At 36.0% G+C, this 17,489-nt stretch overlaps 1 protein-coding gene across 3 annotated transcripts in view; it reads right to left on the bottom strand.

Moving 5' to 3' along the window:
* Positions 1–16,394, bottom strand: part of nup153 (nucleoporin 153) — a 31,289-nt gene extending 14,895 nt beyond the window's left edge. For 2 of the 3 annotated variants that reach the window (XM_079590741.1, XM_079590743.1), the window contains exons 1-10: positions 16,162–16,320; positions 11,011–11,227; positions 9,079–9,363; positions 7,581–7,714; positions 5,980–6,108; positions 5,774–5,890; positions 4,241–4,285; positions 4,084–4,137; positions 3,217–3,357; positions 2,453–2,505 (exon numbers count right to left, since the gene is read on the bottom strand). In XM_079590741.1, the coding sequence (XP_079446867.1) occupies positions 2,453–2,505; positions 3,217–3,357; positions 4,084–4,137; positions 4,241–4,285; positions 5,774–5,890; positions 5,980–6,108; positions 7,581–7,714; positions 9,079–9,363; positions 11,011–11,227; positions 16,162–16,239 (1,253 nt within the window). In that variant the 5' untranslated portion in view covers positions 16,240–16,320. Of the gene's footprint in view, positions 1–2,452; positions 2,506–3,216; positions 3,358–4,083; positions 4,138–4,240; positions 4,286–5,773; positions 5,891–5,979; positions 6,109–7,580; positions 7,715–9,078; positions 9,364–11,010; positions 11,228–16,161 lie in introns of all 3 variants that reach the window. The other variant, XM_079590742.1, reaches the window with a different exon arrangement.
* Positions 16,395–17,489: the final 1,095 nt, after the last annotated feature.

Here is a 17,489-nt window from a genome sequence, read left to right as displayed (position 1 = left end):
TTGAACACAGTATATGCCAGTGTTGTTTTCAATAAAAAACATTTGCACAAAGCAACCCGATCCACTTTTCCATGTTGATAAGAGCATTAAAATGAGAAAAAATAATGGGACAAAAAGAAATCAAGAGACAATTAGAATAGATAAAAATGTGCGATTAATCGCGAGTTAACTATGACATTCATGCGATTAATCGCGATTAAATATTTTAATCGTTTGACAGCCCTAATATATATATATAAATAAATATACACACACATGCATGCATGTATATATTATTTTTTTCATACATAATTTGTATTATATATAAATATTTTTATATATGTGACCCTGGACAACAAAACCAGTGACATGGGTAAATATTTTTAAAATTGAGATTTATATATCATCTGAAAGCTGAATAAATAAGCTTTCCATTGAAGTATGATTTGTTAAGATAGGACAATACTTGAGAAATTCTCCTTTAAAGTTGGTTTAAATTTATGTTTGCGATTGTGCTGCATCCAGTCACAAAAATATATATTTTTTATATATATTTACAGTAGGAAATTTACTAAATGTCTTCATGAAACATGATCTTTACTTAATATCCTAATGATTTTTGGCATAAAAGAAAAATCTATAATTTTGACCCATACAATTGCCACAAATATACTCGTGCGACTCGTGACTGGTTTTGTGGTCCTGGGTAGGGCTGAACGATTTTGGAAAATAATCTAATTGCGATTATTTTTACCAATATTGCGATTGCGATTTAATACGCGATTATTTTCTAAGCTCTTTATCTTTTATATTATTCAACAAACACAAGCAATAAATCATTGTAAAATATGGATGGGAATCTTTAGGCACCTCATGAGCCGATCAACTTTTTTTATTTATTAATTAATCTTATTAATAAAACTTTAAATATTTATTTAATTACATATGTAATTATATGTAGGCTACTTTTAAAAATAATTACACATTAAAAAACGAAATTAATACAGTTACATGTTTTTTTAAATAGGCTATATAAACGAATAGCTTCAAAACATAAAAGTTATCAATAACAAAGAGGTGAAAAAACATTACAAGCAATAAACAAAGAGTGCTTTCAGTATTTAAGAGTAGTCTGAATGTTTTCCATTCAAGAGTTGTGATTAGCTAAGTGATTTTTCTTTCTCAGTTTAGATACGATAAGCTGCTTCACACTAATGCACAGATCTCTTTTGAAATATAAGATGTGGTTTGTCCTGTCTGTTTAATAACTTGACATAACTGACTGTTTACATTAATTTCGCGTCTTAACGCATTTTGAGATGCAAGTATAGGCTATATTTAAGCACGTAGACAGAGTCGCTCACAGCCGCATGTGAGAGCGCTCTTCACAAAGCGGGTGTGAGTATTTGAAATTGAAAGCAGCTTCTGTCGATGGTTTTCATATTTTTATTTTTAATATATAAGCCAACTGCATTCCAAAAGACATATGATGCCTTTATAGAGCATTTGTAAGGAAAATACCGGCGGGCGGGACCGCGCACTACTAGAGTAACATCAAGCAAAGCGCGCGTATTTCACAGCGCATCTACATCTAGTGCCATATGATCTTCTAGTCAGTGCAATGAAGCCCGCGAATGTCCAATTCGCTTCAACTTTTCCGTACTGTATGAAAGACTATTTTTCGGAAGGTTCGAATGTGTGTGTGTGTGTGTGTGACAGAGGAATTAGAAGCAAGCAGAATACGGTTGTTTATAAAGCACACGCAGCGTCATCACGCATCTGTGTTAAAACTACGTTAAGCTCAGACTCGATTCTGAAATGATCTGAATCCATACAGAATCGTTGAAGAGAATCTATAACACAATCACATAAATTAAACAAACTGTATGTTCTTTCCTGTAGCCTATGCCAGGCCTATGCGTAGCGTGCCAAGTTGATGCTTCATCTGCGGTGCAGATTGCTTTACTATCGCGTGTCACGTGACCATGAGAGTAATCGCAGCTTTTGCGATTACAAAATCGCGTTTCATCATATCGCGATATTATCGCAAATGCAATTAATCGTTCAGCCCTAGTCCTGGGTCACATTTAAAGAACACATTTTTCTTAAAAATTGTTTTAATATATACATGCATGTGATGTGTGTGTATTTATATACAAAATAATAATACACAGCACACACATTATGTAAACAAACTTCTTTTTGGATGAGATTAATAGTTGCCCAGCACTAATATTTTTATATAGCATGTAAGAGTAACACTGTCACATCACAGAATTCTGCACATGATAAATCAGAGAAGAACGTCTGAAAAGTGAAAATGGATGATACTAGTCAATACACAAGCTGCGCACAACAAATGCTGCCAAAGGCCATGTGCCGCTCCCGCTCTGCTAACAAACAGCTCCTGCACTGCTTATGTTCAGTGTGAGACAGGCGTAATGTAAAATTACCATAAACCATCTGCTCTTACCTGGTAGATGGAGCCTGGGAGAGATCTGAAATTGGAGGGGATTGTCTAACCGGCTAAGAAAGGAAACAAAGAATCAAAACATAATCCACTTAATTACAGTGCTTGAAGGTACTTTGCTTGAAGGTACTTTTCATAAAGACTGATTTTTTTTAAAGATAGTTCTGGCCTCATGTAACCATTTGAAAGGTCTTTATGCTCACCAAGGCTGCATTTATTTTAACAAAACAGTAAAAATAGTAATTAAATAATAATATTTGTAAATATAATGTAAAATAAAATAAAAATAAAAACATTTTAAAATGTAATTTATTCTTGTGATGTTAAAACTGAAGACTGAAGTGATGATGCTGAAAATTTAGTGTCCCATGATCCTTCAGAAATCATTCTAACATGCTGATTATCTGCTCAAGAAACACATCACAGTGGAAAACTGTTGTGATGCTTAATTTTGAGTAAACTGTAGATTTTTTTTATGAATAGTTGTCTAGAAAAAAAAAGTATAGAAAAAGAACCGCATTTCTTTGAATATAAATAATCTAAATTATATTACTTCTGTAATATAAAATGTCTTTACTTTCAATTTTAATGCATCCTTGGTGAATAAACGTATTCATTTCTTTCATAAAAAAAAAAAAAAAACATACATTTTTATTTGTATTTTGAAGTTTGAAATATAGGTTAATAGCATGGTTAATTTTCTGTATTGCATTTGACTGTGAAAAAAAGGAAGATATTGAAATCTCTGCGTTAAATATTGAACTCACAGTCTCCCTGTTGCTTTTGTCCAGCCCTCGGTTCCCTCCACCTGGGGTGAGTGACGGTCTGAAGGACATCGACCGGTTACCGGACACCGCAGCAGCTGCAGGAACAACCAGCTTCTGTACAGGAGGGACCGACGGCTCCAGCTGTGTCGACCAAACATAAGTCAACTTTATTTATATAGCGCTTTTTACAATACAGTGTTTCAAAGCAGCTTTACAGAGATAACAGGAGAATAATGCAAAAAGTTTGTTTCTAGAAGAAAAAAGCATCATTGTCCATCTTAAGAAAGCTCAGTGATTGTTTATTTTTGTTGTCAAAAAGTTATTAATTTAGTTAATTTATATTTATTTATATATATATATATATATATATATATATATATATATAGCCGCTCTGGAGAAAACAGCTCAGTTCAGTTCTCATATAATGGTGTCAATTCAGGCAGATCAATAATATTGCTGAATATTAAAATACAGCAGGCGACAGCTCTCTACACCACTGCGCAAAATATATCAGACTAACCATTTGTCAGAGCAATATATCATGGACAGTAAATGCATGAAGCCCTCCACTATGATTCATTAAGTGTAGTGTGCTCATTTTAACAACAAAACACACTCAAAGCCCTGGATATTTTGGACTATGGACATCCGCCACAAATGGTTATTACAGGCTTTAGGTTTCTGGGGCCGGGTGAATAGGCACATTGTTTGGGATTAGTAGCCAGCTGCCACAGTTGTTAACAGTTAAAGACAAGCAGCAGAGTTGCCAATTTTATAAGATGCGGTAATAATTTGCTCCCATGCATCTTTCTTTTCCTTTTATCTGACACTCAGCATAATGTGTGTTTGTTAATGCACAAGACTTACCCTTTTCCTTTTTGACTGGTAATTTGAAATGTCCAGGTCTGTGTGATTCAAGGACTGAAAAGATAAAACAAGCAATGTCTGAAGACTGTATGGACTGAAAACTCTAAAAGTGAATTTTAAAGAGTTGTAACGTAAACTACTATGATATGGTACTTACAGCTGATAGAGGCGATGAAACCGTAGACGGAATTCTTTTTGCATCCTGCAAAGTTGACAAAAAAATATATATTTGTAATGAAATGTTTACTTTTACAGCTTTTCCCAAATCTAAATGGCACTATCGGTTTAATAACTGATGACAGAAAAGTTGGTCGATGACCAGAATCTTACATCACAGTACAAGTAATTTTATTTCACGATAATGACATTACGTGCACTTTATGTGTGCACGTTTCAGGTCTCAAACTGTGGCATATACCAAAATTTGTTCTCTTTCGCTGCTTATTAAGCTTGAACAGTTAAAATGAAATCACTTTTATTTTAAAATAAGTAAAATAACTTGGCAAGGCTTAAAAACGCATTGAAATGACAAACTTTCATGACGGCAGAACATAAACCACGATAAAGAAAATCCAAAATCTCTACTGGTTGATTTTTTTTTTTTTTATCGGTTTATCGCCAACTGCTAGGCTGAACAGTAACAATGAAATGTTAAATTGACAGGGGTGTAACAATATATCACATACAAAACTGCAACAATATGTATCGTGGATAGTTCACCCAAAAATATAAATTACTGTGTGAGAATTGTTTTAGTTTTAGTGTCAGTATTACATTACACTACTATATAATGTATAATAATGCAATGTGGGAATATTTGTGGGTTCTGATGCCAAATGTCTGATGTTACCAGTAAAAAGTGGCCTTCATTATTTTAAATCTTGAATATGCTTGCACTGTCAATGGCTAGATATACGTCTAAAAATAATGATCTATTTTCCGCTTCAGAATCATGAATATTGTTATCCTGGTGTCTCTATTGTCCTGTGCATTGGGTTATATCAACACCAAGTCCAAGCATATTAATTTACACCCACAATGTAATTCCCAATTTACCATTTAAATTAACGGTACATTTTTTTCTTAACCTTTTACCATATTGTTAGCCTCATAGCATAATTGTCTAAGTCATTAACATTGAAATATGACTTAGGCTATTATGCTATGAGGCTAACGATATGTGACCCTGGACCACAAAACCAGTCACATTAAATTGAGATGTATACATCACATGAAAGCTGAATAAATAAGCTTTCCATTGATGTGTGGTTCGTTAGGATAGGACAATATTTGGCCGAGATACAACTAAAAAAAAATAGTGCAAAAAATCTAAACATTAAAAATCTCCTTTAAAGTTGTGCATTTGTTCACGATTGTGCTGCATTCACTCACAAAAATACATGTTTTATATATTTACGGTAGGAAATTTACTAAATATCTTCATAGAACATGATCTTTACTTAATATCCTAATGATTTTTGGCAAAAAAAAAAAGAAAAATGTATCATTTTGACCCATACAATGTATTGTTGGCTATTGCCACAGATATACCCGTGCGGCTCCAGACTGGGTTTGTGATCCAGGGTCAGATATATCTTGGAGTAATATCCTATCGTGAGTTCAGTATCGTGATATGTATCGCTACACCACTATTAATTGATTTTAGATTCTAGCCAGACAATAAACTCACAGCAAGAGGACTGGACATGCGCTCCAAGGACTGTAAGATGCGTCTCGCTGTGGCGCTGGTCACTCCACAGGGTTGAGCTCCAGCCGGCTTTGCCTTTATGTGCCTCCTAACGGGAGGCTGCAGAAACAAAGACCAGAATACAGTGTCAGTCAAAAAGGAATGGAACTTTAAAATTTAACATGAAATAATAGTATTATCGTTCAGACCTGGTAAGGAGTAGCCGGGCGAGAGCGAGCGGTCCTCATCGCAGCAGCTCCTCCATATGTGGTCTTCCCTGGGTAGAAGGGCGAATCCCCCAACGGACTGGAGTTCAGCACTGAGCTGTTCAACACTGACTATAAGAGAAAATTAATATTATTATAACCTTTATTTTACCAGGAAAAGCAGCACATTGAGATTAACCCCTTATATTGGCATAGCAATGGCCACAGCCATTACATATTTAAACCATTACAGTGTTTGCCCTAGAAATTTTACCTCCGGAAGATACATTTTTTTAATTACCCCTTAAACCATGTCTTCTGGCAAGTTTTGTGGATAGAACATTTTAAGACATACAAATATGACATACCATCAACAGATTCAAGGCCTGATTGTGTGTTTTAAACCCAAATAAGTTTATTTTTTGTTGAAAATAAAAGTTATTTGGAAGAATCTGGGTAACCAAACAGTTGATGTATCCCAGTGACTTCCTTAGTATATCTTTTCTACTATGGAAGTCAATTGGTTAGCCACATTCTTCAAAATATCTTATTTTGTGTTCAGCACAAGAAAGAAATTAATACAGGTTTGGAACAACATTAGAGTGGGTAAATAATGACAATTTTTATTTTTGGGTGAACTATCCCTTTAAGGACAAGCGGCAGCATGTTTACTATTATATGGGTACTGTCTCTTTAAGACCTGCACACAACGCATCTAATAATATACACGCATTTAACAAGCAGATTTTCTCTACATTTCCTGTTTTCTTTCACTTTAGAAATAACCAACTGTTTATATTTGTCAGTATTAGCGCAATAAGACTAGAAAGATAACTTAGTCGAGTATCCAGGCGCTGTTTGACAGGCTTTTAGTGCATGTGTACGTCGGGTGTTTGTGCTCAGAAAAGCGCGTGAATGAAATGTTTAACCGGCAAGGCTTTAAATCACATGCAAATAATGAACTTTTGTGAACTGCATGTGTCCAGTTCCTCTGCGTTAACATTTGATGTGAATATACGTCGCAACGGTCGCGTACAGTATGTTGAGACGGAGGCGTCTACTTTTACTATGTAAGTGAATGTCGTAATATTACTGATCATGTGAAGTTTTTGCCGTGGCGCTGAAAAAATATATATAAACCAATCTGGGCATGAGGATGGACTAAGCATCAACAATCATTCCTGTTTGGCTCATAGAAACAAAACGTATGGGTTTCTATGACGAATCAATGCTGATCAAAACCTGATGACGCAATCACATTCACTACGCTCAATACTCTGCATGTCCAAACCCGACACCACATAAAAGCCGCAAATCTCCTCTTTACGGGACTTTTTAAAGCATGCAGATTGGATTAGCGGTACAAAAGTTAGCATCAGACTATTCTGTGATGTTATCACTTTAAAAGCTTAATGCTTAAAAACAGCAAGTCATATTATACAAGATTTTTTTAAATTAACATATGGTAAAAAATTCAAAACCTTTTCAGGCATAATCTTACTCAAGTCCTTGAGTGAGGTAACTTCACAAAAGAGCATTCTACTTGTATTAAGTCCAGGACAATCTAATAAAATTAAGTTCTCAGATGAATATGAAGTACTTACTGATGAGGAAGTGCCAAAGACTGACAGGTTGAAGGCTGGTCTCTTGAGGCTAGAATGGGCCGGCTGCGATCCAGAGTGGGTGCGTTCAGACTCTGGGGACCAGAGGAGCGGCACAGTCTTTGACGTGGGCACATCTGGAACAAGATTAAGCCCTGCTCTTAGTTCTATATACACCTAGACTAAGGGTGCTTTCACACCTGCCTCATTAAGTTGGGTTGAATCGCACTAGAGTTCGTTGTCCCCCTTGATGCGGTTCACATCGAAATGTTCACATGTTCTATCACAAAGAACCAGCAAAAGTAATGATTATGAATGTGTCAAATATGGCAAGGAGATATTTTAATTGTTTATTAATAAACTAGTATTATCTGTGTCAGTGTCGGGCTGCAAATATGAAGTTGACGATGCCGACTCGAGAGAAAGAGAGAAATGCCTATAGAGAGAAATGCATAAGCAGAGAGTAAGCTAGTCGGTTTCTTTTCGTTTTGAATTGTTTTGTTTAAAAGTAGACAATTCAAGCTTTCTATATGGAACAACTAATGAAATATTGTTAAAGTCGCTGATGATCGGGTGACCAGATCGGAAACCAGAATTCAAAGCCAACAAAGCTTAAATTTATGGGCTCACGCACAACTCTCTCATTCGTCATGAATCCAAACGTTTCCAAAAAGCTTTGGGCTTCACTAGTGTCATAATATTCATGTAAGACAGCATTCACATGCAAAAAATGTGTTTTGGCAGACCACCGCCGGTGCTACTTAGCCACCGCAGTGGTGCGGTTGTCAAGTTTACCGGCACAGCCCTACTCAGTATGCTTTCAAACAAACTCTAGAGAGGTTAGTTTGTGGTGAGAACGTGATCCGACCTCGAACAGACCCAACTGCCAAAGAACCGCGCATTTTTGGACTAAACCAGCTGCCAAAGTCAGCGGCGCTGTGCATTATGTCACTGTTTAGAAACAATGCACGCCTCCTCCTGAAGTGACTCGCCGCGTGCAGTGCATTAAAACATTTTCAAGCCGCGTCCTCGCTTCATTCTCAAATGTTATTGTTTGCCTAAAGTGGTGTAGAACTATATAATAAACTATAAGCAGGGACACACTCAGCCACGCAGTCGTCTCTCCACAGTAGAAAGCGGCGTGTTGTCAGCCGGATTTTCCTCTGTTTACTTCCGTCAGTTCTGTTGGAAATTTCTCGCAAGTTAATTCTGACCAATCGAAGTGCAGTTATGAAAATACGTTCAAGACACATCTGGCCAGCGAGTGATGTGGATGTCACGTGACTGCATTTTGGTTCCTTTCATCAGCTGATTTGGACCAGAGAAATCAGTGTGGTGTGAAAAGGAACCAAAACGCCTGTAAAATGCTACGATAAGTATCATTTTTCCCCCTTGGTCCGGACCAAATGAACCAAACTACAGATGTGAAAGCACCCTAAAACTCAAATGAACAACTCTGGCAGCACTTATCAATTAGATTGTGATCAGAAACGTCGCTCACCTTTTTCAGACGCACGTGATGAAAAGCCGCTGGTAGTCGAGATGTTGTCATCCTCATGCTGGGAGCTGGAGTCCTTAATCTCTTTTACCAGGGAGAAGTTGGAGGTTACAGCGAAAGGGCTCCCTGAATAGGGTGCTGTAGATGTGGAGGGCTGGGAGAAGAGAGCACTCGCTCCACCTAATCCTGGAGAGCCGTCCAGGGACGGGAAGTGCAGGTGGGTCCGATTGAGCGGGGGTCTCGAAAGAGCCTCCTGGAAGTTCAGCGATGCTCTGCTTGTAGATGGTTCTGAAAATGAAATCAGCATTTCAAGACAATGGCACTGCCTTAAGGTCGCTGTGTATTAGAGCTGCACGATTCTAGATGAACTGAGAATCACAGTTTTTGTTTAAAATGGAGATTTAAAAAACTATCATGATTTCGAATAGGCAACTAAATACAACGTGTAGTTTACTAGCGGTTCTGACTGTTAATTGGAATTATTTTTTGAATGATTGATTCAATGACACACTCAAAGCATTTTTGAACAAATCTAAATGAATGATTCAATGACTAATACATGTTAACAGTCACTTGTCGCCACCTACTGGTGTAACGACTTATTTATTTGAGGCGTCAGGTTACTTTCAAAAGGTGATTTACTTTGATCGTAGACATCCATAGACATCAGTGTTTACATCTAAACCATCAACTTTTATCCCAGTACTTCTATGATAATTTTAATTATTATAACTTGATATGGTGGTTGAAAAGACATCTATACATGACAACTGCTCTCTCTGGGTCAGCGGCAGCAACAACGCAGATCTGAATGTTCGTTGTAATTAACCCTCTGGGGACGAATTGGGCGGTACCGGCCAAAAATGCATACTTTTACAAATGTGTAATTATCTTAAAAACTTAATGATAGAGAGGTGCAGTCTTTTTTGACGTCTTCCCCAGATTCCGCTAAAAACAGTTTGTATTATATACACACTTCCTTGTTGCATAATACCACTGCATAAAAAGGCCAATGAAATCGATGTTGTTAGGCAGATTCCACCAATGGAAAAATTGCCGCTAGGAGGAATTTTTTTTTTTTTACCCAATCAGAGGAAGGTTACCATGACGTATTCTAGCTAATCAGAGGACTCTGTAGCCTTGCAATGGGTGGTATCATATGCTATATACAAACAGCGTCGAGTAAAGAGAAGGAGACAGAGAGCGAACGTAGCAGAGTATTACAGAGCGCACAGAGATCTATATGAGAGAGAGACAAAATAACTTCATAAATAGCATTATTATTGCATTGTTTTAGCACTTTTATGATGGCAAGCAGTAAAAGATTTACGGCAGAACAAGCTCTGGAACAATTACTGGAAAGTAAATCTGCCAGGTTGTGAGTGTCTGTTCTTCAGAGCAAGCAGTTCTCATTTAGTTTGGAGCAGACAGCTTTTGAAAATTATTATTATTAAGGTTTGAAAAAAATTTTTGTTAAAAAACGGTTCACTATTGTTGTGTGAGCTGTGATTTTCAGTAATAAATGACAAAAATCTAATTTTCGGTTTTGAAATTCTCTAGTTTATTGTACATTTGTCACTCATACTTCCTTTATAAACACATTACATGCATGCTTATGTTAGCTTAGGGTCTTCTGAATCCATAGATACCAAACACGTGGTGTTCCATCTCCATTACATATGGTTTATAAGCTCAAATGTAAAAAGAGAAAACGGACCAAAAAGGGATTAGTCCCCAGAGGGTTAATCATACTTCTCAAAGGTTTAATAGACATAGCCGAATCAGTGCCATTTAGGAATAAGATAACGCGGTTGTTTGAATGGACATGCAAACTTCTTAAGATTAACCATGCAGCTTTATTTTGTGTATAGACGGATCACTAGGTTTTGGAAATGCACCTGTGCATATCTGCTGGATAGCGTCTATTCATCATACCTGTGTTACTTGTGCTCGGCTCTGGAGAGTCTCGTCCATCAGGGAGTGGGACGGCTTCGTCGTTGCCATTGGGTGGAGGAGCCACGTTGTTCTGCTCAATCCCGACAGCAGCGACTTCCCCCTCCGCAACTTCTCCATTTTTGAAGTATTTCTGCAGCCAGGAGGGGACTATGCTCTTCACTGTATCCGTCACTCGAGTGATCAGGCCAGGCTGCTGCTGCAGGGGCCAAAGAGACAATTAGCAGATCCAGCAGCCACAAAAGAGCGAGAGCAATACCTTGAAATTAATGAATAATGCAGATTTGACAGGGGCCTCAATAAAGCATCAGTATAAGGGATGCGCGATATATCGGTAGATACATGTTCATTTGTAATGTTATCGGCACGATAAGAAAATGTGGCCGTTATATTAAAGCTGATAAATAATGGGTTATTTATTTCCTCCAGCTGAGACTTTAGATGTGCACATGTCCACCATTATGGTTTGGAATTTGTTGAAATATGATTGGAATCACTTCAAAAAAGGAAAATACAGTAAAGTGCAACACGCACAGCGCAAAATCTGTCATATCGGCCACATAAAATTATTATGAGAACACTGTGTGCTTGGGACATGGTTTTTAATGGGGAGACTTGTTTTTGTAATCAGGCTCTCAAATTATAAAAAAATTTGGATTTAGATTTATCGGCCAATATATCGGTTATCGGCTATCAAATATGAATAATTATCGGTATCTGCCAAAATTTGTTGCATTCCTAATCAGTTCAACTGCAAGATTAATTTCATTACATTTAAGTAGCAATGCATAGTTTGGACTAAAGGACATGAATTCGGTCAAATGATGCGGCTTGTTCCAAACAGATGCACATTACGATGATAAATCAAAAGGTAACTCATTTTACCCTTATTTGTAATCCTAAACCTTTTGGATTTAGACTAGCATTGAACAGTTGACAGACGGAACTGCTTAAGCTCTTAAACCTCGAAAGTAAAATCAAGTTCACAATCACATTGCCTTTACCTCATCTACAGGTGAAACTCGAAAATATCGTGCAAAAGTTCATTTATTTCAGTAATTCAACTTAAAAGGTGAAACTAATATATTATATAGACTCATTACATGCAAAGTGAGATATTTCAAGCCTTTATTTGATGATTATGGCTAACAGTTTATGAAAACCACAAATTCAAAATTAGAATATTGTGAAAAGGTTTTCATAAGCTGTAAGCCATAATCAAAATTATAACAAATAAAGGCTCATTTTGCATGTAATGAGTCTATATAATATATTAGTTTCACCTTTTAAGTTGAATCACTGAAATAAATGAACTTTTGCACGATATTCAAATTTTTCCAGTTTCACCTGTACAACTAAGCATGTAGCCAAGTTGCACAAATACATGCTTAATTTTGATTCATAAGTTAACAGGACATGCTCCCTTCATTTTTCACACTGGAAAAGCAGTGGCCCCTAAGGCTAGAGAATGCCTGGATTTGAGAGAGCCAGTTGCCGTGTAAAAGGGGCCCTGGGGACCAAATCACTGTGCAAGCACTTATTGTTCTCTAACAGAGCTCCAGGGTTTGGACACAGCAACACCACAGACTGGATCTTTGGCTGAACGCTGTGAGCATGTGACCCACGGGCAGGTGGGGAAGCTAAATAGTCCATTTAACCTCCGCAGAAGAGCCGGGAGAGATTGCGCAATCAAAACGGAAGGCCTTTAATGCTCATATAGCAACTTTGATTTTATCTATAGGCAGTGTTGGGGAAAGTTACTTTTAAAAGTAATGCATTAAAATATTGCGTTACTCCCTTAAAAAGTAACTAATTGCATTACCTAGTTACTTTTTTAGAAAAGTAATGTTACACGTTACTTTTTTCCCCACCTGGGCTGGGCTTGTTTTTTTTTATAACACAAAAGTTATATTTTTGGGCAAATGTAAAGACCCTTTCACACCAAAAGTGAAATAATAATCCTCAGGCTGAAGGAAATGTACAGAAAGCAAATCTTTCTATCCATCTATAGTCATTTCTGCTTATTTAACTGAATCATTGAAGGTCAGAAGCAAGTACATTGGTCAATAAAGTGAGATTAAATGCATAAAAATTATGTTTTATTTAACATATTTAGTTATTTGGAGGTTTGCATAGTATTCTGATTCTGCATTTCACTGATTTTATTCATGCGAGGAATATTTAATATTTGTTTGTGCAAGTGAGGTGAGTAAATGCTCACATTTAGTCTAGAACTACAATAAACATGTTCACACACACACACACCTCTGCACTTTGATTTGTCTCAACATGAGGACCGCAGAACTTATTTGAAAAAGTTAACTTGGATATTTTGTTGTAAATATTAAAAGTAATGCGATACTTTACTAGTTACTTAAAAAGTAATCTGATTACGTAACTCAAGTTACTTGTAATGCATTTCTCCAACACTGACTATAGGCCAGAGCAAGAGTGTGATTCATCTTACCGCCTCACTCTGGGATCATGAAGACTGCATAAGGATAAACAGCATGACCGTGAACATGAAACCAGCTAATGCACACGGATGGCGCCTCACGCATTACAACACAAGTCACTTCCTGTCAACAGTGAGCGCACAGTGCAATCCAATCAATACTGCAATAATTTGTAAAAATATATAGGCTACTTTCACTTTATGATGTAATTAATCTAGTAAACAAGCCTGCAAGCTGACATGACATGCTTTGGGAAAGATGTCCTGCAGCATGTGATAAACTAAACTGCATTGTTTTAATCATTATTATACATGCAGTTTTATCACCTTATATAAAGTGAGGCGCAACATGGAAGATTTAAAAAAAAAAAAAAAAAAAAAATCTCAACATGCATATTTAGATTGAAAGGAAACAAGCACTTTTCCTTAAACATTTTATCGTAAATTTGTGGAGGGAAAAAGAAGTCACTCATTATCTTATTGGATTCTATGAAACTATAGCCTAGTTTGTGCAGTTTATGCAAAGTTGGCAAGCAGAGAAACAAGGTGTAATGATGCACAATGTGTCAACTGAAAATATTGTGTGTGTATTTCCCCGTTTAAAGGGACAGTTCACCCAAAAATTCTAATTATCCCATAATTTACTCACCCTCAAGCCATCCTAGGTGCATAACATGACTTATTTCAACCAAAAGCAATCAGAGTTGTATTAAAAATATCCTGGCTCTTCCCAGCATTATAAGGGGAGTGAATGGTACCTGAGATTTTGAAGCACATGCATCCATTATAATAGTAATCCATACAGGTTAATAAAGACCGTCTGAAGCGAAAATATCCATATTTATGACTTTATAAACTATAACTGGCTTCCGGTAACGGCCGTTCACGAGTCTAGTTCTGGTGGAAGAGTGACCTCTGACCTGACGCAGTAACATAAGGCAGTGGTTCCCAAGCTTTTTTGGTCAATGATATGTTGACCAAAGATATGTTTATGCACAAATAATACCCTATAATATTGAAAATACAATAACAAAAACATCAGTAGGCTCTTTGTAATTTAAAAACGTAAGCCGAGGAGTAGTCTATAAATTGGCCCTATTTGAAATGCAACAAAAATATTCACACTGGTGTGTAGGTAAAAAAAAAAAAAAAAATATAGACTATTACTAAATGACTGCTGTCTGGGAACTCAATACTTGCATGTTATTTGTGAGGCTTTATCAATGTGAGGCTTTATTTTTGAGGCTTTTGGCACTAAAGCGAGCGATAATAAACTTGCGTTTATTAACAGAATAATGCGTCTTTCAGAAGAACATTGCAGCCGGAACTACTTCTCTCTGTGTACGTCTATGACGAGTCACGCTGGTCCTGGGCTACTCCGCATCCGAACCCGTGTAAAATAGTCCCAATGTAAACACTTACTATATAGGAGTACCAGTGGTTCAGGATAAGACAAAAACACGGATTGGAAAATGGATTCATGATGAACTCCCTCATTATATAAATTGTGAAAATTTTGAACAGAAAAAAGTTAAGGACTTTTATTTAATGCTCTTTCCTCAAAACTTGAGGGTTGCAACATTTTTTGAAAAGTCATATTTTGAACCAATGACATAAGGTGAGAGTAGAAACTCAAGCTCTCGTTTTAGACGTCTAATTCATGACCGGTGCTTCAGGTCAGAGGTCACGCTTGTCTGTGATTATGGTTTCTAAAGTTACAACATAGATATTTTTCCTACAAAAACACATCACTTTGTGTCACTAACCTCCTGAAACCGTATGGATTACTGTTATGATGGATGGGCTTTTATGAGCTTCAAAACCTCATTCACTCCCATTATAAAGCTTGAAGGAGCCAGGATCATTTTTAATTTAACTCCCAATTGTGTTTGGCTGAAATAAGAAAGTCATACACACCAAGCTAGGATAGCTTGTACTTGTAGTATGGGATCATTTATGGGTGAACTTTCCCTTTAAGGGTTTCCAGTGCATGTGAGGTTCAGATCCCTCTGAAAACACGTCACGACACGCACATTCATCCCGCCTTTCCACATGATGACAAACCCAGTGCATTAACATCAACCTGTGCTTTCCACAATCACACAAACACGCTAACTTAACCATATCCAATTCATCTCTCGACTTATACATGCAATAGGAGTAAAGAAAACGGACAAAAGTGCTAAGATAACCTCATGTGTTAGGCACATATATTAACGTTAAATGGAGACATACGCGTCAGAGTATAAAGAACTATTTATTTAGAGGGTAACCATAATAAAATGCTGTTTAAATGCTCTTAGGTTTGTTAAAATGTAACGTTACGCACTCCTGTTTGACGCCGGTGCGAGCAGCGGCTAACGGCTAACGTGTTGTGTTTGAAACACGTTCACGCGGTTGTTTGAAATTAGTGAAATACATTCAAATTTCGCCTCTCTAACGCCACATTTTCGAGTATTTTCCACGCCGAACGGCTGTGTGTATTCAGTCAAATTAATTAACGGGTTTGCGGTGACAGCGTTGAGACCGTTTGCTGAAGGAACGTGAACAGGCCTGAATCAGGCCTCAAAATGCCTCCTGTTTACAAAAAACAAAACCCGCCGCTAAACCACGGGTCCGACTAGTGCTAACAACTGCTAAAATCCTTGTCGTGGCGACTAGGGCTAAGTTTTATTTACCTGTTTGCCTTTGGCATACGGTTTTGAAGCGATGTGATATCTTCTTGATCTGATTTTCCCTCCTCCTGTCGCCGCCATGGCTAACTAGATTGAGTCTGCTCAGTAGCGCTCCGCTGTCACAGCGCAGCTCTCCAATATACCGTCAGCCACTGCGGCGCTGGGGTTTCTGGGAAATGGAGTTCGGATATACACAAATGCGTTCAAATTGACGTCAGTTTGTAGGACAACTGATCGTGGGTTCGGGAATGTTTTGGGGTTTTTAGGCGGATATGAGTTTGTGGTAAACATTACGTGAAAAGACTTTCATGTTTTGAGTTAAACTACAGAGTTATCGCTCAAACGTGATTTGTGAGTTTAATCAGACTTTTGTCATAAATATACAATTATTATTATATTATGGTTATTATTACACTTATTTATTTAATGGCATGTTGGATAATTTTGAAGAACGGCGATATTAGTTCTGAAATGTTTATTTTCTACAGAGCCTCCTTTTCTTCTCCGTGATGAACATGAATTATACTTGAGTTCCTCTGCTAATAATAAATATCAATACAAAATCGAATAAATAAAAATTAAAAACACAATAATACAGAAATAAAAACTACAAATAAATAAATAACAAATAGATAAATAATAATACATTAAATAAATAAATGCTAAATAGATCAATTAAATAATTAAAAAATTTAAAACACAATAATAAGTAAATAAAAACTACAAATAAATAAATAACAAATAGATAAACAATGCATTAAATAAATAAAAAATAGATAACATTTAAATAAATAAATGCTTAATATATCAAATATATAAATTAAATAATTAAAAAATTAAAAACACAATAATAAATAAATAAAAACTACAAATAAATAAATAACAAATAGCCTACATTAAATAAATAAATGCTAAATAGATCAATTAAATAAATTAAATAATAAATTTTTTTAAAACACAATAATAAGTAAATAAAAACTACAAATAAATAAATAACAAATAGATAAATAATAATACATTAAATAACAAATAGATAAAAATAAATAAATAAATGCTAAATAGAAAATAAAATTTAAAAATTAAATAAAAAAAATAAAAATAGATTAATAGAAAATAAATAACCAATAAACAGATAAATAAATACAATAAAATTTAAAGTATTTAAAAAATGTATATCAATGTAAAATAAAATGTAGGGAGAACTTTAAGTTTATATCAGATTCATGATTGTAACCAATAAGACATAAATATTTGGTGAAACTGAGACAACATTCATATTGGAACAAGACTCTTGACAACCAATCAGATTTAAATACTTCATGTATTTTTTT

Source organism: Phoxinus phoxinus (genome assembly GCF_949152265.1).
Source record: "Phoxinus phoxinus genome assembly, chromosome: 19".
NCBI lineage: Eukaryota > Metazoa > Chordata > Actinopteri > Cypriniformes > Leuciscidae > Phoxinus > Phoxinus phoxinus.
This window is presented reverse-complemented; position numbering and strand designations above follow the sequence as displayed.